At 33.6% G+C, this 24,992-nt stretch overlaps 5 protein-coding genes across 6 annotated transcripts in view; 2 read left to right on the top strand and 3 right to left on the bottom strand.

Annotated features, from left to right (window-relative positions):
- Window positions 1-9,173, bottom strand: part of LOC116769699 (catalase-like) — a 75,456-nt gene extending 66,283 nt beyond the window's left edge. Inside the window, exon 1 of the mRNA XM_061522510.1 lies at window positions 8,334-9,173. The gene's annotated coding sequence lies outside the window, so the exon portion shown is untranslated. The remainder of the gene's footprint in view (window positions 1-8,333) is intronic.
- Window positions 1,017-5,049, bottom strand: LOC116769619 (cAMP-dependent protein kinase catalytic subunit 1). The gene has a single exon (XM_032660755.2). The coding sequence runs from the start codon at window positions 4,723-4,725 to the stop codon at window positions 3,664-3,666; it is 1,062 nt and encodes a 353-aa protein (XP_032516646.1). The 5' UTR covers window positions 4,726-5,049; the 3' UTR covers window positions 1,017-3,663.
- A 142-nt stretch (window positions 9,174-9,315) lies between the features above and the next one.
- LOC116769620 (nucleolin-like) lies at window positions 9,316-11,974 on the top strand. Its single transcript, XM_032660756.2, has 3 exons — window positions 9,316-9,472; window positions 10,454-10,650; window positions 10,800-11,974. The coding sequence occupies exons 1-3, from the start codon at window positions 9,447-9,449 to the stop codon at window positions 10,928-10,930; spliced, it is 354 nt and encodes a 117-aa protein (XP_032516647.1). The 5' UTR covers window positions 9,316-9,446; the 3' UTR covers window positions 10,931-11,974.
- A 305-nt stretch (window positions 11,975-12,279) lies between these two features.
- On the top strand, window positions 12,280-22,175 carry LOC116769618 (ionotropic receptor 25a). Its single transcript, XM_032660754.2, has 12 exons — window positions 12,280-12,423; window positions 12,487-12,636; window positions 12,785-13,087; window positions 13,197-13,611; window positions 13,739-13,853; window positions 13,980-14,219; window positions 14,373-14,761; window positions 19,714-19,917; window positions 20,125-20,310; window positions 20,754-21,086; window positions 21,341-21,581; window positions 21,954-22,175. Exons 1-12 carry the CDS (start codon window positions 12,348-12,350, stop codon window positions 22,065-22,067), a joined length of 2,766 nt encoding a protein of 921 aa, XP_032516645.2. The 5' UTR covers window positions 12,280-12,347; the 3' UTR covers window positions 22,068-22,175.
- LOC116769421 (leucine zipper putative tumor suppressor 2 homolog) overlaps window positions 22,170-24,992 on the bottom strand; it is a 58,482-nt gene continuing 55,659 nt past the window's right edge. For both annotated transcript variants that reach the window (XM_032660505.2, XM_032660506.2), the window contains 3 exons: window positions 24,476-24,580; window positions 23,444-23,645; window positions 22,170-23,184 (listed from right to left, as the gene is read on the bottom strand). In XM_032660505.2, coding sequence (XP_032516396.1) covers window positions 22,483-23,184; window positions 23,444-23,645; window positions 24,476-24,580 — 1,009 coding nt within the window. In that variant the 3' untranslated portion in view covers window positions 22,170-22,482. The remainder of the gene's footprint in view (window positions 23,185-23,443; window positions 23,646-24,475; window positions 24,581-24,992) is intronic.

Below are 24,992 nucleotides of genomic sequence, written 5' to 3'. Positions count from 1 at the left end.
TACGTTTAAAAAAATAATTTCTTTATACATTACTCAACGATTCATTATTATCTTCTTAAATTAAAGAAGTAGCTATAGTTATTTTAATGACAATACATTTTATTGTGTATTTCTAAATTTATATTTATTTCCCACTATTGTTGTACTAATCCTGTTACTCACTCTATGATAATAAAAATAAGATGTTAACCGTATCCGGTTTCAGAAACTACTCGTATAATTGAGGACTAAATTTGACTTCATTGCCTCGTTTCAAACAAGATACTCAAATGATTAAAATCATATCGCTAATCGATTTTCGTGGGTTATGAATTTATCAATACCACTACTTTTCTTATAAATAAAATACATATCTAAAGTACTTGAAAAATATGATCTACATCACCGAAGAATGTCCAGCAAGACATTCAGTTTAGACTACATTATAAAATTATACTAAAATAAAGCGTGGGTGCGTATAAATATGTTCATTGCGATAAATAGCATATTTGAACTCCAACGCAATTTGGCTCTTCGGTAAAAAGATTACGTAACGCTCTCATTTTGATACATACGTACAAAAATAAAAAAGCATTAACACATAATTAAGTTGTTCAGGTTTAAGTAATCAATCCTCTTATTGGTTTAACGAGGAAACGTTATTAAATTACTCACGATCGGAAAAAAATTTACTCAACCGACTAGAAATTCGATAGCTAATGTTATCACGCGACAGATCAAGTGACAAAATGACATTAAAAATATTAAAATTTCCCTTAAACGCGTAGTGATATTAATTGAATCAAAATACCTATACAATATTTACTTTATGTATCGGTTGGCAGTGTAAGCATCGGAATATTCCACTTTATTAGGAAGCCGCACATTATCTTCGTCGCCCCAGGAGTGTTCCTGCCAAATGTGCAAATCCATCACACAAATAGAACACACCGCTACACTCCACAGTACATCACACGAACGGCTGGCTTCAGGATCGAACGGTACTCTGTTAGGGCTACACTACAATCAAACAACTCTTAATTTTACATCGATATTTTTAATTTCATCGTAATCTTATGGAAGATCAATACATGGTGACAAATAATTACTGAAATTAACTGACTTTTTACACTTGAACTCTTCAATGCTATAGGCACTCGATATAATAGGTCTAAAAGTGAACAGATATAAAAAAGACAGCTCGCAACTACACATACTGCCACACATTTTCAATATTGGTCTTAAAATGTTCACGTTAGAACAGCCACTGGGTTAAAAGGAGAGCACTGCGGATATCAAGCAGATGTAGAAACTCCTAACATTACTAGGGACACAATCACTCTAGTTATATACAATGTTATATGAAAGATATACATCTTTAATTAATTTTTTTTATATAATCATTTGCCACTCAAATGGAACAATAAAGGCGTAAATTCAACATGATCTTATAAAAGATGAACTTGACAAACAATGTCCCAATGGTGAACCTGTGACATTAAGCTGGGTGCGGTCAATTAAACTTAGTATAAGCTATGGTGTCCAAGTAATATAATGTGTAACTTGCCTTACAGCATCTTGAGAAATTCAAAGCATAAATAAAAATTTCAGTAGCATTAAATTTATAACTTTTTGTTTCAGTTTTACATACTATAAACTGTACAGACACATATTAAACATCTCAAATGTCGATACAATGTGATTTTATTACCTTAATACTAATTCGAGTCCTAAGACACCAAGGTGTTTTCATAACTTAATACTGTAACAAAACAAGCCGATAATGCATGACAAGGTACATATAACATATTATAGAAATATTTAACATGCTCGAGGCTCTCTCAAATCAATATGGCACCAAACATTAGAAAGCCTTTTGGGGTAAAACAAAACAATGGACATATAAAAAAAAAAAACATTCTATCCTACATCGGCATCACCACAAGACATTGTTTTCAATTACAATAAAGAAAATATTACACACATCAAATTTATGTCTACAATGCAGAGAATGTCATTTAGTTTGAAGAAAAGCATCATTAAGACTAAGACTAAGTTCACAGACACTATTAATATATAATTTAGAATTATTACTCTTTACGTTTACAGCTTGATATGATTTAGCGTTATCCAATAAATCTATAGTGGATTTATATCAAACAAAACAATTTTTTTTTTTTTACTTAAGTGCAATTTTAATGAAGTTTTTTTTTTTTAAATTTAATGTTAGTGCAGAACCGCCCAATCAGACAGTCCTGTGATATTAAATCTAATGACTATAACCACATATGCGCACAATGTAAAAACTCTCTACAAATAACTAAGTTCAATAATTTGTACAGCCCAAATTCAAAGTCCTACATCTAAGCTAACAAAATTTATTGTAAACTGCCAAGTGACCGACGCTACCCCAACATCTGAATACCATTTATCACCCACAATCAACACTGTTTACAGATCGACTACATCAGTGGCTGTAGAATGTGATGTTATACATAAATGTACTACTAGTTTTTAACTGTTTAACACACAGTTTCAAGTTTTCCCTACATATACATATGTTGACGATTCTGTTAAGATTAATGAATGAAAAACTCAACTGTCTTTTTTGAGGGTGCATACTGATGTCATCGATAGTAACAACATGTTATGGTAACATTTGGACTCCAGTGCGTTTGTTTTGTTTAAACATTGCCATTACAAATATATTAAACACATAAAACTACCAAATAAGGAACTATACACTTACACATAAATCTCAAACAAAACATCGCCTCAGATCACAAACACAGGTTGAAATTGCACAAATAATAACTAAATTTATAATATAATAAATTAATCTCTTCCATTATCTGTTGTTGTTAGTTACTTCCTTAATTAAAATATCAACTGATTTAACAATATTTATATTTTAAATAAAACCAATAACAAAACGTCAAACATAAAACTTTCACAATATAACACCGCATCGAGTTAATAATACCTAGACGTGACATTTAAATAACTAGATTTGCCTTATCAATTGTAAATATTATTATTTTCTTTAAACAACTGCAATACATAAGTAGAGTGAGGAGATATATTATATTCATTTGGTACTCATTACTATTTATATGATGGCGGCATCTCTAACAATTTAAAGTACCATTTTATGCTATACTTCTTAAATCCAGTTAGCAACTTATATCTGATGCATTAAATATTTATAGTGACGAGAATATATGTGAAGAACTACAAATCTAAATAAGCATCAAGAAAAATCCGACCAATCCTTGTTTTGATTAAATAAAAATGTGTAAAGCTCACCACATCCCAATGCTATCAAAGGCAAACTACATATTAGAAAATAAAAAACACTTAGTATACAGATGACACGTCTATACTATCAGTAGTACGCTCTGAATATCACTAGAATTGGAGCTACGACCCCTGGATCTTTATAATTAAAAATTGAAAGGGCACTAAGCAAATGAATGCCACAAGAATATCAGAACCAATTCTACAAACATTTCACCTACACTCCAAGTTGATACACCTCAGGCAACCGGGGGCTCTAATGTCTCTGTACACCCAAAGCTGCACAAAAGATGCACTGCGACTTCCCGTGAACAACGCCACGGAAGATTCACTAATACAATATTTCCTACTCACGGATGTAACCGCACGCAGGTTCCGATCGAGAGCTCAGAACTCCGCAAACTCCTTCGCACACTTCTCCGTCGATGAGATACGCAATGCCTCCTCCTCGTAGTCATCAAAGTTGCTGGTATCACCGGGGCCTTTGCAGCGCGGGATGAAAGGCGCTTCGATTTTCTTTTGGAAAACCGCAATCCAATCAGTGCTAGCGAACCACTTGTGTCCTTTAATGTCATTCACACCCGCTTTGAGATTGCCATAACGCTTAGTCAAGTCTACTTGCAGGAGATTGCGCAGGAGATCTTTCAGGTCAGATCCAAAATGTGAAGGGAAACGGACCTTACCTGATACAATTTTTTCGTAAATCTGTATAGGTTGATCGGCAAAGAACGGTGGATAGCCCGCAGCCATTTCGTAGACGAGTACGCCCAGCGCCCACCAATCTACAGCTTTATTATATCCTTTGGACAGAATTATCTCAGGCGCGAGATACTCTGGTGTGCCGCAAAGTGTCCACGTACGGCCTTTAACGCGTTTTGCGAAACCAAAATCTGTCACTTTGAGATAGCCTTGCGAGTCTATCAATAGATTTTCGGGTTTAAGATCTCTGTAAATAAGATCTAGGTAGTGAAGGTACTCGAAGGCTAGAACTATCTGGGCTGCATAGAACCGTGAATGGGGTTCAGAAAATCTTCCAACCTTCCGCAGGTGAGAGAACATTTCCCCACCAGGGACATATTCCAATACCATGTACAGGTTCGAGTTATCTTTAAAATGAAATTTAAGACTCACAAGAAATGGAAAATTAATTGCCTGTAAGATACGTTTCTCGTTGAGCGTATGCTCCACTTGCTTCAATTTCACTACTTTCTGCTTATCTAATATTTTCATAGCATAATATTCTTTTGTTGGTTTATGTTGCACTATCATAACTCGGCCGAATGATCCCGTACCGAGTGTTTTTATTCGCTCAAAGTCATTCAATCCGGCGGTGTTGGTAGGATTCTTCTTCCATTTCTCCTCGAAGTCTTCTTTCGCCTGGTCAAGAAATTCCTTGACGCTTTCGGCGGCATCCACCTTTTTGTTAGCGGTGGCAGCATTGTTGCCCATGGCGCACCCCACTAGACTATTCCACTGACTCTAGTCGCCGTTATAAGGACTGCCTTTTGCACTAATCGATGCCTGCCTTAAACGTCCGCGTAAAAAACGGGCAGGTCAACACAACCCGATTTTAAACACGTACATTCTAACTCTTAAAATATTTGTCACGTCACAAATAACACTTGTAGGCACACATTGACACAATTAGTTCGAATTCGAGATATATCAAAGAATATTTTGTCACATTCACAAGAATAAAATGGCTTCCACTGAACTCGATCGACAGAGCGAGAACGAGCGAACGATTTGCTCACGGGTGGCGGTCAATTACGGCAGTGTTGCCCTTCTACATTAATATGTGCAACTTATCCTCTTAAAAACTACCAATTTGTAAAATTTTATCAAATATAATAATGTTTTTGAATCATACACCTAACTATTAATAATAATAGGACATTAATTGCTACACAATAACTTTTTTTATTAATGTTTTTGTAAAGATATTATGTTTACTCAAGACGTAAAAATTAACCGTATAAAATTATTAACAACATCTCCAACTCAATACTATCATTGTGAACACTAGTAATGGAATAATAGTACAAATAATAATTTTAATACAATTAAATATCGTTTTTTTTATGCTTGCGCATAAGCTTATTGACTACAGGTGTAATAATGTAATAGTTTATTAATGGTAATTAACACATTGTAACAACTATTTTTTGAAGGAATGCTGACTTCCTTTAATCCTCGTATTCCATGTCAGAAACCAAATAAAGGAAAGTAAATTAATAAAAATGAAGTATGAAGTATGTGTCAAAACCAAACTATCAGTTATATTTTTTGATGGAATAAAATTTTATATTTTAGGACTTATACCAATACGTGTACATTTATAAAATCAATAACAAAATTAAAAATAAGGAAACAATTTCTAGATCTCTGAATATTTCATAATACAGCCTTACTTCCTTTCGTTTTTAGTAAATATTTTCTAATTATATGAAGTAGAAAAAGATTTGTTATTTCATATCACGCGAAATATTCCTTGCAAACTTTACTAACATTCCAACGTTACTTGGTCTATTAGTAAATGATATAAATAAATATATTACATAATAAATGAAAATATCTATCTTGAGGATTTTAAATTGTTTTTTTTTTCTTCAAAATGTGATTTTATTGAGTATTAATTGTTGCACCTAAATAATAAAATTATAGTTATAAGAGTGAGGAATAGCTAATATGTTTCTTTACTACATAAATAATATTTAATAATTTAATAAAACTTTCCAATATCAAAAGATAGTAACAAACAATAACATAAGATTATATTATCGTCGACGTGACATTTGACGATCATTTATGCAAACTAAAATATTCTACCATAGGGCTCTAAAATGTACGTATGGCAACACCAAATACTAACACCATTTCATCTTAAAAACAGATGGCGCTGTTCTCAATACAAAATAATTGAGGAAAAACCCAAAGGTATTTGTAAAAAAAAAAAACAAACTTGAACATCCCGTATTATGGAAATACATTTAAGGTCAAATATGAATTTATTAAAACATTGTAAGCGAATCGATTCAAATCTCTATGGTCGAAATTAATAGTATATTGTGTAGGTATGAAAATTATTATATTGTGTTCTGTTTTTAGTATACTGATTACTTTTGCGAATGTGAGAATTCCTTCATTTTAAAAAGTTATCTTGAATACCTATGTCTTTCATTGTATATATATTTTATTATAATTGCAGTTCCTTATTATAAGGCATATTTTAGTCTGACACGTGAACGCATATGTGGGAACAAGAAGGTGTCTAAGAATTATTTGAAAACAAAAGGGTTAATTTATTATTTTGGATCTTTTAAAATTTGTAAGCGGTTGGTTATGTGAATGTATATCGGGATTTTTTTGCCTTTTTTCATATCTTAAGTGAATCCACGGTCAAATCCATATTGTCTGATAATGTAATGCATTTCTGTTATTGACGAAAAATCCAAAACAATTCGTATCTGTTATCTAAATATGAATAATTAATTTACTTTTGTTTCATTCAACTCCAAGGTAACATTTCATGCTGGTAAAGTATGTTACAAATTTTATTTTACAGAACTTTTTAAAATTTACCAATTTAATAAACATCAGAGGGATATGTATCATCTATCTAGTAATGAACAATATTCAATTAACCAAACTTTGTATAAAACGTCTATATAAGTCAAGTAAAAAGTTTATTCTAAGCCTATAAGAATTAAAAGATCCGACCAACTAGGGTGCAAGCTACCATGAAAACTAACTGCCATATACGCAACGAAAGAGACGAAAATATACAATTCGTATAGCTCAGTCCCTTTCACTACACAGACCGATGACCGCCAATATCTTCCGTTGTAAAGGCCAGAACATGCAAGCGCAACAACCTTATGTTTTATGCAATAAAGACTATAATTCAACAAGACATAAAAACACTTACCCACAGCATAGCAACATAGGTATTCGTGTACTTTTAAATTAATACAAAAACTTGTAAAATTTAAATATGATATAATGTTATATTAAAACTTTGTATTGTTATTTATGATTCATATTTAGACATTGCTTTGAAAACAGTATAAGGTAGGTTCAGAAAAATTATGAAATGACGGAAATTTCCGCTTACAAAAGAATATCATACCTATATACCACAGTCTGCACTCTCCTTTATAAGTATTAAGGTTATGATCTACACAGAAAATATTGTAGATTTTTATTATTACCTACTCTAATGTTTCTTTACGAAAAATTATAGACTCTAGTTAATTACTTACTTCTATTTTTCTGCAGCCGTATATTCTCTTCGTTGAACACAATTTACATAACCTAACCGATTTTTATATGAATAATTACGTTGAAAGTAATAAAATTATATATATCGTTATATAAATACTGTAATAATATGTAATATACTTATATAAAATATTGCAACGGTACTTCAAAATTTCTAATTAACTCTAAAATTATGAGTAAGAAAAACTTTTGCCTACTTTATTACTATTTTGTATTAAAATTAAAAAAAAAATCTTCTCGTATTTCCGCTCCAAATATTCAATCTCAATATTGTTAACTATCCTATTTTAAGATTTATCAAACTAAAGCAGGTAAATTAAACATAAAATTCTACTTAACTTCAGCAGAATAATAATGGGCAAGTTTGACTAAGTCTGTGGACGGTAAAATAATCTTTATTTACACTACACTATAGGTGGTTATACTACGGTAGAGTCTGCAACAAATAATTAAAAATTGTTAGAATAGCTAGCGATAACAATAATGCGAGTATGAAAATGATCATAAAATCGTTTCACTCACAGCCCGGCGACACTTATGGCGGTCGAACTTTCAAAACATTCGGCCATCTTGTTTTACAAATAGCCGTTAAGTAAAACTATACAAAAATAATACGCTAGCATCTTAAAGTAGACTTATTACATATTCCCATTCAAGGTTCTTACCTGACTATGTTGAATTTTTTAGCTGGATTGTTCTTAACGTATTCATATTCTGACGAAATCAGTGACGAGTGCCAAGATTTCTTTCAAAAGCCAACGACCCAATACACTTACCAATTTATTCTTGCAGAGATGCCGCTCAAGATGAACTCTATTTCGTCGCATTAAATGTCATTATTAACTGTAATTATCCAACGTGTTTTGAAACTTAATGTTTCAAAGATCTGATATTTTCTGGCTGTAGAGGTGAACTGAAATCGCTTTGGCGGAAACCAGAAATAAACCAGCGGTTAAAATAATGTTTAATTTATTGGAAACAATTTTGTTAGCAGTTTTTATTATTTTAACTATTAGTATTTTCCTGTTTAAATTGAGATTTTTAAACTAATCTAATAATGTTCGCAGATATGCTAAATTAAAAAAATATCTTTTAGGTTATTCTTTTTCCAAATGCCGACCAACCAAATTTTATTTTAAGCGTATCTCAACTGTCAGCGTAATGTATTAAGCAATTTATTTAATTATTTTGAGGACATTCGTATAAGGCAATGAACTTCCAAAATACACGAGTACATGTAAATCAGGTTAGAGTTTACTTATAAAATATTCATTCTGCTAAAATAATTTCATTCCACTCAAAAATTCACAACTTTTGAACCGATTTGTAATTTTGGCTCATCGACAAACACGTTACATTATTTATTTTTGAACATATTATTATACCTTATTGTATAAATTATATGTATAGGCAACAAGTAAAATATTTTTTCTGTGCGTTCTTTAGTTTACTTAAGTTATTCGTAACTCCTAAAACGTTAATATATTATATATATTTTTAGTTATGGCGGTAATTTTTGTATAATTTAGATTTTTTTTGGAGGGGGGGGAGGGTTTTGATTCATCTCATTTTATATTTTTACACGAGCTGGAGCGTTGTATATTTTGTCTCTGTCTACACTTCATGGAATTCAAGGTTGCTGGAAGTGGAGCTTACAACTATATCCATCTCACTTTAATGTATGTGGGTGCGGATATGACTATTTCATTTTGCGAAGTTAGCTCCGCTTCAAACGCGTGACCCTGCAAAACACCGCGCACATTTTCCTTCTTTCTCCTTCATTTGGTCTCCAGTGTTTGTGCAGTGAGCGTTGTTGTTCGTAGTGCGAAGCACGTGCCGGATATTTTTTATTTGATATATCAAGCAAATATAAAACCAATTTTACCAAAATGGCAGACGCAGCTATTGAAAAGAAGTAAGTTATGTACATATATTTTTTAATTTATAAGAATTATATTTTATAACTTTGTTTTGGCGGCTTTGGAAACGTGATCAAAATGGCTTCCTATTTTGTATTTCGTATTTTAAGTAATTATTTTCTAACTATCTCTTGAAACACAAATTCGGTATAAGTTTTAGAAGTGTTTCGATAAGTTTAACATTTTTAAAACGTTTTCGTGGTCTATTGACGTTAGACGCCAACACGCGGGAAAATTTTCGTTTGACAAACATGATATAAAACTGTTTCAAAAGTTATTGTTTTACTAAAGAGTGATTATTTTAATTGCTAATAAGTAAATAAGCATATAACCATATATATTAAAGTGTTTCCGTGCATAACATTAACGGGAAAATTGAAAGCATGCCGGCGAGCGCGAATAGCTTGTTCAAGATGGCGCTGTGTTCACGGCGTGCCGGCGCGGTAGCGTCATCGGCGCGCGCTTGTTTCAAATTCGCTGAGACTTGCGAGTTTTGCAACTCGTTGGTTACATTATCGCTTCGAGGGCCGCGTGTTGTCATTAGTTATTTTTAACGTTTTCTAATCCTCGACTCGGGCCAAATTATCGGAGTTGGCTATTCACTCTACACTAAGGTTTAAGTTCGCTTCCGTGTTACTTTCCCAGATGCATGCAGGTAGTCTTGTGCAACAATTGCCACTTGTTTTTGTTCCGGCACACTTCCTTTCTATCGCCCCACTTGTTAAATGTGCGTGCGTATGTTGGTTTGGTTGTAAATTACGATATACCGTAATGGTGCCAAGTACCTTGACAACCTAGTTAGTAATAACATTTTATTGCGACTAACGTGGTATGCGTTCAGCACTGCAAATAGTACAAGGTCTTGCAATTAGATGCACATAAATCTAATTAGATTATCAAATTGACCATTGTGATATTTTTTTAAATTCCCTTAAACTATTTACAAACTAGCTCAAAATCCAACTTTGTTATTACAGAGATGCCGCGCCCGAGGAAGTTTCCTCGACTGAGGCGGCAAAAGAATCGCCAGTGAAGAAATCTCCCGCCAAAAAGGTTGCGGAGCCTGAGAGCAACGGTAAGGAAGAGAATGGCAGCGGAGACGCGCCCGAAGAGACACCAGCTGAAAATGGAGACGAAGACAGCAATGACGCTGTTGAAAATGGTGATGCCGTCGGTTAGTATAACAGACATTCTCCTATATAAATAATTTTCCATCTAGTCTCAATAGAGGTATACCAATTATGTATTTATTTTTAAAATAATCATTTACTGAAATTATTTTCTTTAATGCAGAATAACAAAACATATCTTTATTTCTTACAGAAGAAAAGAAGGAAGCCGGTGTCAAGAGGAAATCTGTAGCGACAGACAATGGTGAGTCTGAAAAGACCACACCAGAGAAGAAGTCGAAAGTGGTCGAAGAGGCTCCACCCGCCGAGGAAGAGGCGGCCTAAAGATACATAAACACAACGCTTGGTTTACTGCAATGCATTCATGTTCATTAGGGTTCAACTCATACATACATATCCTCTATATACATTTACAATGCCAAAACTATAGTTTTTATACATTGTTACATATTTGTACGCTTTATATAACAGAGTTGGGCCCTTTTGCGACCGCACTAGTTTAAGTTTATAATACAAATGTATTTAACTTACCTGTGGAAGTACCTGTGAAGTGTAGATTTCTTAACAGTCATGTCATGTGCATCGCAGTGAACTGACCATGCACTAGATTGGATTCCGAGTTTGCTGTTTGCGTATTGGTTATTGAATTGAATCATTGGTCATGGAACATTTCCACCACTAGGTACTGCCAAAGTTATTCACTCAATGTGAAGATCAGTCCGGGATCCGTTCTGTGAACGATGCGACACAACAGCTTCAGTAACAAGGATTTTATTAAGATAAGGTTAATTAAAATTAAAGTGTTAGATAAATAATTCAGTTGTAAATTTAAGTTAGCAATTTAATGTCGCACATTTACTACATAGGCATTATTTACTTAACCAATAAACATTCCTTTGACTTGGGTTGGAATGCATCGTGGACTTGCCTTGATTGAAGTCCGCCGTGCATCAGTAATTTTAAGAATTTTTAAAGTTCAAAGTTGACAAGGTGATAGTTCATATTGACATACTAATTTTTTTGTGTGCTATTTTTGAATTCTATGGGTCTTTATTTTCTTATTGCTGTTTTTTTTTTCTAATTTATTTTTGCTTCTCATTAATGTGATAGATACAAATCTCGAATGTAAGATATCTCTGCGGATGTGAATCCTAATTCTCATGCTGCAACAAATATTTGAAACGGTGTTCCAAGCTGAGGAATTATATATTAAGATTTTGACTAACTTTTTTTCAAATTATTTTTCGGACCTTAATAAATTCTGAAGTACATATAGTTTTAGACCGTAGTATGTACAGTCTAACACTACTTAGTGAGTCAGTGTTTGTAAAAGATTTTTAAATTCAGGCAATAAAATAGTCTAATAAATGCTATTGTTTTTTATATACCCAAATCCCAATCACTTAAAATTTAGTCCGCAAAACTAAATTATTACCTACACATTTTTTAACAGAAAATACAGCCAAAGTTACAAAATAATGTAGATTATACAAATTATATAATACTACAAGTTAATTATAGAACTGAAAACAAAGGAATATGTAATTCTAATGAGTCTAATACAGTATTCAGCATATAATGAGTATTATTACACCGTGTACATAGAACCTGATGTTTAAGTGATGAGTATAGAAAACATCAATTACTAGGGGCGAACCAAGGCCGGACGTCGCCGTGGTGACTACTTAGTACACAACACATTTATATATCTCAGTATAATACCTCGGTAACAGCCGACAGGATGATCTTACTGAATGTCCTTCTTATATATTTCTTCAGAATAATCCTTTCTCAAACGACACAGAATATTAATGTCTGTAAGTAACTTGATGTATGAATATGCGAAAATTTCAGTTCATTTGACTGATTCTTTTTTTAAGTGTTGATAAACGAAGAAAATAACGCACTGGCTGAAAGATCATTTGAAGTAGCCAAAGAGTATGTAAGGCGGAATCCTGGTTTGGGTCTAGCGGTTAATCCAGTGATCGTTGTTGGAAACCGTAGTGATGCTAAAGTTTTTCTTGAGAACGGTATGTATTTAATAATAGCAACTAGATATACCTAGGATAATATAAAAATATTTTTTTCGAGTAAGTCTTACAAAAATAAACTTATAATATCATTGTAATTGTTTGGAACGTGTTTTATGTCACCTTGTTTAGATTGTATTATGATTAGTTTGCAGAAAATACAATGATATGATTTCTGCGAAGAAAACGCCTCATGTCGTGTTGGATTTCACGATGACTGGCGTCGGTTCGGAAACTATAAAGTCATTTACCGCAGCTTTGGCTTTGCCAACTATTTCTGGTTCCTTTGGTCAACCGGGTGACTTACGACAATGGCGTGCCCTCGTTGATAACCAAACTAAATATCTGTTACAAGTCATGCCTCCAGCAGACATCCTGCCTGAAGCCGTACGGGCGATCGTTATGAAACAAGATATTACAAATGCTGCTATAATTTTTGATGAATATTTCGGTTAGTAAATTATGATAGCAAAAACTATTCGAAAGGAATTAATAAGTATATATAAAGATATTATTTTCTTTATAGTAAACACATTTATAACCAACTCGTTCCTTTCTAGTTATGGATCACAAATATAAATCGCTTCTGCAGAATATTCCGACACGTCATGTTATTACTCCCGTTAAGAGTTTTAGCAAGGATGACATAAAAACTCAGTTAAGAAGCTTACGAGAGCTGGACATAGTGAATTTTTTTATCGTCGGCAGTTTAAGGACTATAAAAAATGTATTAGACGCCGCGAATGAAAACCAGTACTTTGGCCGAAAGACGGCCTGGTTTGCTTTATCTTTAGATAAAGGGGAAATAAGCTGCGGCTGCAAAGACGCGACAATAGTTCACATAAAACCAACGCCGGATGCCAACAGTCGAGATCGATTAGGAAAAATTAAAACGACGTACAGCATGAACGGGGAGCCTGAAATCACTTCCGCGTTTTATTTCGACCTGTCATTGAGAACTTTTTTATCTATAAAGTAACGACCTTTAGTAAACGTATTTTATATGTAATGCTTATTCCCGTTTCACTGCACACGTGTAACGTAGAACATCTAATTATAGCTTGGTTTATTCCGAGAGAATATACAGCTTATGATTTTCCAGGTCATTGCTGGACTCTGGCAAATGGCAAAATGATATGAATTTTATTACCTGTGATGATTACGATGGCAAGAATACACCTAACAGGAGCTTAGATCTCAAAACTGCTTTTCAAGAGGTATTACGATATTATGTAGCGTAAATCGCGACTTTCATATTAATATATTTAAAGTTATATTATGTATTGTCGTGTGCATCATGGCTTAATTTTGGAGCGATTTCGTCATCTAGGTTATAATTTTAGGTGAAGGAAACACCAACATATGCTTCATTTTATATACCCGAGGACGATCCAATGAACGGAAGAAGTTATATGGAATTTTCCACTGATTTAACGGCCGTCACCATTAAAGATGGGGCATCTATAGGAAGTAAGACTCTGGGGTCGTGGAAGGCTGGCTTATCCAGTCCCCTATTACTAACTGATCCTGATAATATGAGCGACTATTCCGCTCAACTGGTATATAGAATAGTCACCGTCGAGGTAGGTGAACGAACTTCACAATGTTTAAATTCTTTTGATAACATGTTTATATACAGTTGTGTAAACAATTGGATGACGTTCTGTCATAAAATGTATCATTGTTTCTTAAATTACATTTACATATATTACAATTATATATTATGAACTCCGTAGCAACAACCTTTCATTATTAGAGACGAAGAAGCGCCGAAGGGTTTTAAAGGTTATTGCATTGATCTTATCGAGGAAATTCGACAGATTGTTAAATTTGATTATGAAATAACGCTAGCACCGGATGGAAGCTTCGGTGTAATGGATGAGAATGGTAACTGGAATGGAATTATAAAGGAATTGATGGAAAAAAGGGCAGATATAGGTTTAACGTCATTATCTGTAATGGCGGAAAGGGAGAATGTAGTCGATTTTACTGTACCTTATTACGATTTGGTGGGAATAACAATTTTAATGAAATTGCCAAGAACTCCTACGTCACTGTTCAAATTCTTGACAGTTTTAGAAAATGATGTTTGGTTGTCTATTTTGGCTGCATACTTTTTTACGAGGTAAGCCATAATTTATGCTGGCAACACTATTTGTTTTATACATTACACGCTTATCTTTTAAGAAGAACATTTCCTACATTGTTCAGTTAGCAACAAGTTGAGTTTGTTGATAACCTTATTATTATTCAATGGTTTATAAGGAAGGACACGTTATCTAGTGTTAATTAACTATACATGTATTTTTATTAGGTTCGGTTATAAGTAGGAAGCAGGCAACAAAAATTTTAAAATGAAAAATTAAATCCCTTAAGTTTACTAAAAACATCAATAGTATAATATTTAAAATTCCGAATTATCAAATTCAGTTTAGTATTGTGACCAAATTCTTTTGTCTTTTTAAATTTAAAATGCCTTGAGTAAAAATTTGCGATTTAACCTTTACAAGGAAATAAATTAAAAAATAATAAAACTTGCAATACTTCCAGTAGACAAATTTTCGATGCATAAATCATTATGTGATTTAATAAGCTCTGTAAATTGCTTTGATATTTCAATATTAATTAATATCTTAAGACGATAAGATGGCTACGTCGAACTTATAACCTCCTTTCTTGAGTAAAATATTAAAAGCCAAAAGCAAATAGTTCTTAAACTCGTTTTGTTAAGGCTAGCTGATAGTGGTTGTCCATCAAACGATATAAGCTCTATAGATAATACATAATGAATCTACAATATAATATAAAACCTTATTGGTTAGAAGATAAAGTTATGAATTATAACATTATGCCATCTTATACATTTGAGTTCTCTTCCCATATTGTAGTTTTACACTTGATTAGATATACGATTTTTGTTGATAAATTTTTATCAAAGATAAAAAAAAATATATAATATTTATTAATAGTATTAACTATTATTATTATTATTTTGAGTTTCGTAAATTAAGCTATAATTTCTCAATTACCTCGAATTCATATTGATTATTCTTAAAAAAAAAAAAACTGAAGAACAAAACATATGTTTTGGTAAGATATCATATTACACTTTATGTAAATTATTGTTAATTATCAAATGGACGTACAATTGTATGTTTATATGAATAAAAATATATATTTCTGGTATTATTTTACAATACTCGGAAGTTTAGTTATCAGAAATCATGCGGCTTTAATTGTGTTAATTCATTAAATTATCATATAAATCAATATTTTTAGATGGCATTATAAAATTTATTTGGAATTAAATTAAGTATTGATTGTAAATACTTTAAGCCAGAGATTTACAAACGGACAGTTTTATTTCAATGCTTTATGATTAAGGAATAATTTTGATACGTTTAAAATTAAAGCATTTGTATCTGAACCGATATTAGTTATTTCAGTCTTGCAATGTTTTAGTGAATTTGTATGAAAGCTTCCCGTATATCTGGTGATGTGAAATATATTCAGTATGTTGGACCGTAGCCAATATATGTTGACCTTTATTACAGTATAAATGCTTTTACTCAAGAGTTGTCGTTACGGAAAATATGGACATCTTGAATAAGATAATCTATAAACCCATTGTAAAATTCGCCGCTTTAAATCCATCGAAACAAGTATTACGTCTAATATAATTCAAAGTTAAATTATCTCATGAACTAAATGATGATTTTTACTTCATCGTATATAAACAATTTGGAATTTTTTATTATACATATTTAAAACAACATTTTTTTTGTCGTATTTGTGATATAGTAAATATGAGTTAGCATATCAATATCAGGCCGAAGTACATTTTTCATATAACCTCAGTGTGAGCTAAGCTTTAAATAAACATGAAACCACAAAACAAACGGCGATTACACATTTCTATGGTTTACAAACAATTTATCGTAATGTTATTGAATGATTTTCGGATGTCGGACGTTTTAATATTATATTTTCCATTTTGTTGTTCTTCGAAAGGGAGTCTTCGTCGCCCGTGACATTCTACACACGATCAATAGGACAATGGCTGAATTTATTATTCCTTTTTTGTTTTATCTGAGGTCGTTCCGTCATTGTCGAGTAGTTATAACAAGTTTCATATTTAAAATCAACACTCTATAAATCCCTGTGAAGATATCAAATATGTAATTTTATAGATATTTTATTAATAATATGTTATTGTTCTTGCAAATTTTTTACAAAACCAATGATAAAGATAAGATAATATACACCTACCTATTGCTTCGATACAACTCGGTCAAATTATTCGTTTAAATCTATAGTGTCTTTAAAGGTTTTAATAGAGCCTCAAGTGGTTTTGTCCATTCTTACCAACAATATGAATTGAGACGATGGCGATTTTTTCACAGTCGACGTGAGGACCGCCTAATGGCACAAACTGCTAGTGCAGAATTCTATTTATATCTGTTCCTTGTGGTGGATAACAGATGGTGGTTGGTGGTGGTTAACAGATGGTAGTTGAATACAAGCTGGATAGAGATAATTCATAATGCTATATCACTTACTCTATGGTCAGAAAAGCCAAAAATTCAATTCTTGTTGAACCATGACTCCTTGATTAGTACTATAACTGAGGATCAAGGCAGAATATTGCGTCGAATTTAAGCTGTTAACTGTTAACTAAACGACCGTTAACCGGTAGATGTCGTCAGTGGTTAGAAGACTGTCTTCCTTCATTACGGTTAAGCCGGTCTCCTTTTGACTCAACAGCTTGCCCTCGAATGGTGTTATCTTCACTGATTTAATGCTAGTAGAATCCCCATGCATAAAAAACTCCTCGGAAATTTTTTGCCCTGCTAGTGCCGGATTCTCTCATATTATGTCGGTCGCAGTGTAAGCCGCAGCTGTAGTGGAGGCTATTTTTTATTACTATAATTTTTGGAACTAAGATCCGGGTCTTTGCGGTTTGGAGCATATACTGTTCTCTTTAGGTTGTTAACATTAAGCTGTTAATCCTGGGCGAACTCTGCCACTAATGGGTACAACGCCGAAGATATGCGTCTCCTCAGTTATAGCGTTCACGTATCTTGACGGATCAATGAACAAAACCTGTTGCTATCTAAATAGAAATCATAGCATTAAGCGGATATCTGGTTGGAGGTTCTTTGGTGGTTGTGATTAAATATACCATAATAGAGAGTCTCTAGCTATAATGGCTGTGACAGGAAACTCGGGGATCTTTCAAAATAGTATGGTTTGCTTCTTTGCGATTTGTATCAGGCATCGACTGGCTTCTAGCAATGGATTCTAGCAGTGTAGTTCATTATCAATTACACCATCTGCTTTCCATGTATAAGAATACTCATCGGACTTGGTCAAGAATTTGTGAATGCTTCTTCAACACCAACTGAACGTTAGAGGGCATAGGAACTTCGGAGTATTATAGGAATGAAAACAAGGTGATGTCGTCGATAGCGCCAAGGTTAAGATATCCGTCCACTTAATTGAGACCTGCCGCTCCGCTAAAACCAGTCCTGCTAGCGTCGCCTGTACGGAGGATGCTACCCATAACGTGTATGAGCATCTTACAACTGACTTTATCAAGCACTATTGGCATTACCATGGGTTGAACTATGCAATTGCCTTACATAGTCACACCTGAGAGCAGTCCACCTTAACCAGAGTCTTCCCACCTTCCATCTTCGTTTTTCAAGCTTGCTGAGAGGTGTTATGGATTGGATGAGTCAGTCGGTTTTTGCGGCTGTCTCATAACACTTGCCTGATTTGTTAGCTCTTATGGACTTAACGAAATTATCGGTAGTAGTGACCTTAAGATTCCTAACTACTCAAACTTCACTCCATGTTTTCGTCAATTAGTTGACAACATTTTACTGAACGCCATTGCATTTTGTCAGCGTTGACAACAGTGGTCCCTGGACTGGTAACTGTACTGACGGCTCTCCGTGTCTTGGAAATAGACGCAGTTGATAACGAGCAGACTTTTGCTTCGTAATCATAATTACAGCTTCCGGCAATCAAATACGTAGGTCAAAACCGCAGGTGGCTTAATAGTTTACCAACCATTGATCACAAGGATCTTGTAGAGGAAAGCTGAGAGCTGTCATTATGGTAGATACGCAGTCAGCCTCGGCTATTTCACTCAGAACACACCCGTGGAGAGGATTGTTGTCTGTAATAGCCTAAATATGTACAAAAAATTTACAATTATATAAATAACTAAGTCAAAATTTTGTCTTGACGTATAAATTATATAAAATATTCACTTCACAAGTTGTATGTATGGACCAGTTAGATCAGATTACCAACTGCGGTACTCTATAAGTGATAGTTTTATCGAGAGACATAGTTCAAATCACGATAAAAGACGGGACTACAAAAAACAGTGCTCTTCTTACATAGAGTACAAATACAATACTAAATTACTTCAGTGTATTTAAAAATGTTCACACGTTTCTTTTGTATGAATTTGTAAGATTTATGTCCCAAAGCCTCAAAATAATTCGTGAGAATTTTAAACCTTATATCAATTATATTACTGTGTAATAAAACTTTTCGGTCTTCGATATTTTGAGTTATAATAATGAAAAAGATATATTAAAACTATATAAATGTTATAAATTAATGCAGGTATTATAAAACGGTTACTAATAGAAAATAAAGAGTTTTTTTCTCCGGCCTAGTAATGGTTTATTTGTGTCTCATTTTATTTAAAATAAGTTTTAATCTCTTCACAATTTCACGGTTGGTAACGACATACTATATGGCCTCATGCCAATTTTTTTTAATTTTAATTCGTAAAAAAAAACAACTTTATATTTAAATAATAAGGTTTGTTCTATCGATCGTTTTTTTTTTATATCAACCCGGAAATTTTTTGAAAATAGAAGTAAATTATTCGACACTTAATGTAATAAAATATTCTTAGAAGTGTAGTGGTTTTGTAATTTATACAAAAGTAACCTTCGAAATAGTTCAAATTATATTTATATTATATCATACATTCGTTAACCAAATTAAATATTTCATTTATTTCAATATTTATTTAATATCAATCATTTTTAGTTTTCTCATGTGGGTATTTGATAAATGGAGTCCATACAGTTACCAGAACAATAGGGAAAAGTATAAGGATGACGAGGAGAAAAGGGAATTCACTCTTAAAGAGTGTCTATGGTTTTGCATGACGTCATTAACACCCCAAGGTGGAGGGGAGGCTCCGAAGAATCTCTCCGGTCGTCTGCTAGCTGCAACTTGGTGGCTTTTCGGGTAATTTTTAATAAAATTATTACAACCTTCACTCGTCTGATCGTTGATTATAACGCTGAATTTAGTAACAGTTTCAAAATAGCATCTTTATTTATTATAGCATCTGCACGACTGAGTAGAATAAACACCTTTGTCTGTTATTACAGTTATTAAAAATGTTTCGACGGTAGGTGCATGATATTAAACGATGTATTAAATTTTATATAGATTCATAATCATCGCGTCGTATACTGCAAACTTGGCAGCATTTTTGACAGTATCCCGTTTAGATACTCCGATAGAGTCCTTGGACGATTTATCCAAACAGTACAAAATACAGTACGCGCCATTGAATGGTTCAGCTGCTATGACTTATTTTGAAAGGATGGCTAACATAGAAGTCCGTTTCTATGAGTGAGTATTTCTTTAAAACATACGAAATAAAATAAAAGACAATGGGACTGTTTCATTTATGTATTCTTAATATTTCTCTCGCACGTATCTTACGTGGATTTCGTGTGAACATATTATCAACAAATATTATTATCATTTTATCAGTCAAAGAACCAGTGATAAGAGATTTGGGTGTCCCATTTGTTGTTTGTAAATGTAAATATGTAAATGATTCTTATGTTTAAAATAAGTATTAACATTCGATTATAAAAATTTGAGATAAGTACTTGCGAAAACAAATAACTAATAATAATAATTGGATACAATTTTGTTAGTATTTTCCTTAATATAGCGATATAGGAAGGTCAACCGCATTTAGCTCAAACAGAATCCTTTTGTTGAAAGGTTACCTTAACTATAAAGACGACTGGTATTTTAATAATAACATGCCTATTGTTTACCAGGATATGGAAAGAAATGAGTCTGAATGACAGTCTGAGTGACGTGGAACGTGCGAAATTAGCCGTTTGGGATTATCCTGTCAGCGATAAATATAGCAAAATGTGGCAAGCTATGAAGGAGGCAGGCTTACCGAACTCTATAGAGGAAGCCGTTGACAGAGTCAGGGCTTCGAAGAGTTCCAGTGAAGGCTTCGCGTGGTTGGGAGACGCAACTGACATTAGATATCATGTTCTGACCAGTTGTGATCTGCAAATGGTTGGTGATGAGTTCTCAAGGAAACCATATGCCATTGCCGTCCAACAGGGGTCGCCACTGAAAGATCAGTTTAATAATGCGTAAGTCGAAAGAAATCCATTTTCAAATTACAGATTTCGACATAACTCTTCTTATTAGAATACTCCTTATCAATAAAAATAGCAATTTTGTGGATTGTTTCTTATGCTATTATTGATAGCAAGGTAAGCTTAAATTGCATATTCAAAGTTCAGCGTCCTAATTCATTGCTATAGTAAATATTAAAGTGTAATGTTTGAAATTGACCATAAACACTATATTCTATAAGTAAAATATGTTTATACAACATGTATAGGATACTGCAGCTCCTTAATAAGAGGAAGTTGGAGAAATTGAAAGAAGATTGGTGGAATAATAATCCTAATGCGATCAAATGCGAGAAGCAGGACGATCAATCTGACGGGATCTCGATACAGAATATTGGCGGCGTTTTTATTGTGATATTTATGGGTATTGGCCTTGCTTGTGTTACTTTGGGGGTGGAATATTGGTGGTACAAATGGAGACGGCGCCCTACCATTAGTGACGTTAAACAGGTATATTTATTTTTTAATTATTAATATATTTCCTTCTCTTCAGCAAAATTATTTAAATTATGGCTTGTTAAGGGTTTGTTGATATTTCATATTTATTCTGATCTTTGACGTATCATATTTTTAACAAGGATAAGCAATATTTATGGAACAATTTAGTTAAACACAAATTATTGAAAAATAACGAAAAACCTTAATTATTGCTATTAAGATAGTCTCTAAAGTATCTTTATTTCCGTACCAAAGTATAGAGATTGGATTTCCTCATTAACTCTCAATAAAATTTTAGTCTAACTAGGCAAAGTCGGGGGCAATAATCAGTTTTGATTTTGTTAAATCGTAATATATCATTAAAAAGTAGTTGCTCTATTTCAGGTAGAACCAGCTAAATCTGTTAGAAACAACACAGAGGCGAATACGAAGATCAACGACGGATTCACTTTCCGAGCGAGGAATTTGGGTCTCGCGAATTTGAAACAAAAATTTTAATGAAAAAAACTCAATCTACTATTAATATTCTCACTTAGAAAAAGTTTTGATCTCATAAATTATAAGATCGCACCCGGTTTGATGTCAAATAAACAATACTAATTCAAACGTTTTTAATTTTATTACAATAACTCCTTACAGTTTAAAATAGCAAATGTTCTCTTAAAAATAAAGTTACTTTTAATTAAGTTTACTCTATCAATGTACAATAATTTATAGTGATTAAATAAATTGTCAGCTGAGTATTAATAGTAATGATAGTTTAAGATACATTTCTTTACAATTAAATTAAAAGGCTTACGACAGATAACGTATATAAACTGACAACCATTCACACCGGCAAGAGAGCACAGATATATACAAAAGCTAGTTAGTTAACTAAATAAATATTATAATCTATATCAATTTGGTACATTTACAACTCTATGGTTTTGTGTTGGTTCAGATTTTTCATGTTCTTGTTGCACAGTTCCAGCTCCAGCCTGAGACCGTCGATCTCCGCTTCCAGAGTGCGCGATCTTTTGAACATCTGGACGTAGTTCATTTGCAGCTGCTTCTGGTATCTCAGTACTTTGTCCTTTTCGTCCGACCATTTTCTCCTCTCGTTGTTGAACTGCTGCTCTTTGTTCTGTATCTCGCATTTCAGTCTGTCGACTATGGCGCCGGCCGGACAGGGCTCGCTGCAGGAGTCTGGTAGTTCTCCATTCAGTCTCTGAACCTCCGCGTCTTCGAGCGCACTGTCGCTCGATGTCCAGTGATATTCGTTCGTCTTACACACATCGTAGATCCCTCTCATAGTCCTTCCGCACTCGATACCCTCGTATCCGCTCAGGGACACGTCTGATAATTCCTGTCTAAGCTCTTTGACTTCCGTTTTGAGTTTCTCTATTTCTTTCTTATTGCTCTCTTTAGTCTTCGTTAAGTCTGTGACGCTGTTCATCAGGTCGTTGTTCAGTCTCTCAACTTCCGCTTGAAGTTTCTTCATAGACTTCTCTTTCTCCTCAGACTCTGCTCGTAGCCTCAATATCTCTTTGTCCTTCTTATCCAGCGCCTCCCTAAGTTGGCGGCAATCGGATTTTAGTGTAAGGTACTCGTGGCCTTTAGCCGTTTGTTCGTTCTGAAAAAATAAACAATTTTATTATTATTATATAAATAGGCAATAAAAATTCTCTCATGAAGTCCAATCTGTCTTAATTCTGTCAGAGCAACAATTATGAGAAGGCTAATTTACAAATCTATAACAGTAAAAGCGGAATTATTTTGTCCATAAAAGAGTTTTCATAGTCGCTATTGAAATATATCTGACATAGAGTAGTGTGAACAGAGCTTTCACGACAGATGTCGCTTCAAACCCCATCAAGGCGTTTGTATATCACCTGGGCCTCCTTCAGCTGTGTTTTCAACAAAGCGATCTCCCCAGCCCTCTGACACAGGCTCCACTCTGTATCTTCTAATCGTTGTCTTAAGACAGCGCGGTCTCTCTTCACTCTCGCCAGTTCCACGTCTCTCTCGTCGCGACGATAGCTCTGCAGCATCAGCCGCGGTCGACGGACGTCGTGACGGAGACGATCCGTGGAACTAAAACACATATCAACAAACATATTAATATACATCTACATGTAATAGTTTTGTGCTCCAAAAATGTCTTAATGATCAAATAGAATTGCATACTCATGTTTGAATTTAAATAAAATATACAATGTTAAGTTTATATTATATGATATAGCTCTAAATATAAACGAAAATGACCGAATATCTTAATTCCGTTTTAAATTTGCTGGCACTTTGTATATAAAATGCCAAGTCGACTTGCACGCGTATACATTCAAGGCATTCTTAAACCTTAGTCGATTCGGTGTTAGTATAAACCATATCAAGGCGAAAATTTCAATTAAATTAAACAAATGTCTAGCGACCTCATAAAAGCGAGCTAGGCGCTAGAATTTATTTCTTTTCCTGTTTCCACTTCACGTTTCCTTTGCGCTAATTAATGCGACACGGTGCTGTGATTACGATAAAATATCTGTTTAGAAATCATATTGTGATATAAGTCGATATTGCCAGATTAATTCATGTAGGAAACGTGTTTATTGTTGCATACACTTACTCCGCACACAACGCCCGTATGTATTAAGCCTTCTCAACGATGGCAACGTATCTGAATAGTTTGTTTAGTTCGGAAAAAGTTCACAAAGAAGTTTGGAACTTTTTCGACTTCAATTCCCGGCGTGAAATTATTTTTTTTTTGTATCTTACGTGTAACCAAATAAATATAGGATTATATGCCTTATCCATATATTTGTAGCTGATATTTCCGAACTGACTACACTCCCAAGGAAATAACGCTTTAAGTCAACCGTTAGTCGTCTAGCACAGGGTTATTATGGTTCAGAAAATATTTTATTTACCTGTAGTCATGATGATCTCTCTCAAGCTCCGAGACTCCGGAGTCAGCGGGGGAGGGGGCGGGGGCAGGCTCCTTAGTTTCCCCAAGAACTGAGCTAGATTTGGTCCTGGAAGAATAGACGAGAATTGAACGAAATCTTCAAAGGATAACATGATGATAGCCAATATAGATTATACATAAGATTTTCGCGTGTATTCATTTAAATAAAACTAAGGTTTTAGGATATTTATTTCGGGTTTACGCGTTTTCTATTATTTTACAACCACGTAATCCCGACGTTTCGGTTTCTTTGTAGCCACCGTGATCACGGGAAATCCTTAGTTTTATTTAAATCAACAGAAATGTTTGTAGTAATGAGATCTAACAATAAGATTTTAACGAGTATTCATTGAAATCTATCTTATGTTTTTCGGGTTTACTACGCCATTAAAATTCTTTCAAACGACATGCTCCCGATGTTTCGATTACTTTGTAGCAACTGTGGTCATGTGACAGACATTCACGTGTGAATGTCTGTC

This window comes from Danaus plexippus, chromosome 14 (assembly GCF_018135715.1).
Source record: "Danaus plexippus chromosome 14, MEX_DaPlex, whole genome shotgun sequence".
Classification (NCBI taxonomy): domain Eukaryota; kingdom Metazoa; phylum Arthropoda; class Insecta; order Lepidoptera; family Nymphalidae; genus Danaus; species Danaus plexippus.
This window is presented reverse-complemented; position numbering and strand designations above follow the sequence as displayed.

Excerpts from the sequence above, each read along its gene's own strand:
- LOC116769619 (XM_032660755.2), bottom strand. The coding sequence starts at position 4,725 with ATGGGCAACAATGCTGCCACCGCTAACAAAAAGGTGGATGCCGCCGAA.
- LOC116769620 (XM_032660756.2), top strand. The coding sequence starts at position 9,447 with ATGGCAGACGCAGCTATTGAAAAGAA. Across the intron at positions 9,473-10,453 it reads GACGCAGCTATTGAAAAGAA|AGATGCCGCGCCCGAGGAAG; the intron begins GTAAGTTATGTA and ends TTGTTATTACAG. Across the intron at positions 10,651-10,799 it reads TGAAAATGGTGATGCCGTCG|AAGAAAAGAAGGAAGCCGGT; the intron begins GTTAGTATAACA and ends TATTTCTTACAG.
- LOC116769618 (XM_032660754.2), top strand. The coding sequence starts at position 12,348 with ATGATCTTACTGAATGTCCTTCTTATATATTTCTTCAGAATAATCCTT. Across the intron at positions 12,637-12,784 it reads TAAAGTTTTTCTTGAGAACG|TTTGCAGAAAATACAATGAT; the intron begins GTATGTATTTAA and ends TATTATGATTAG. Across the intron at positions 20,311-20,753 it reads ATAGAAGTCCGTTTCTATGA|GATATGGAAAGAAATGAGTC; the intron begins GTGAGTATTTCT and ends ATTGTTTACCAG.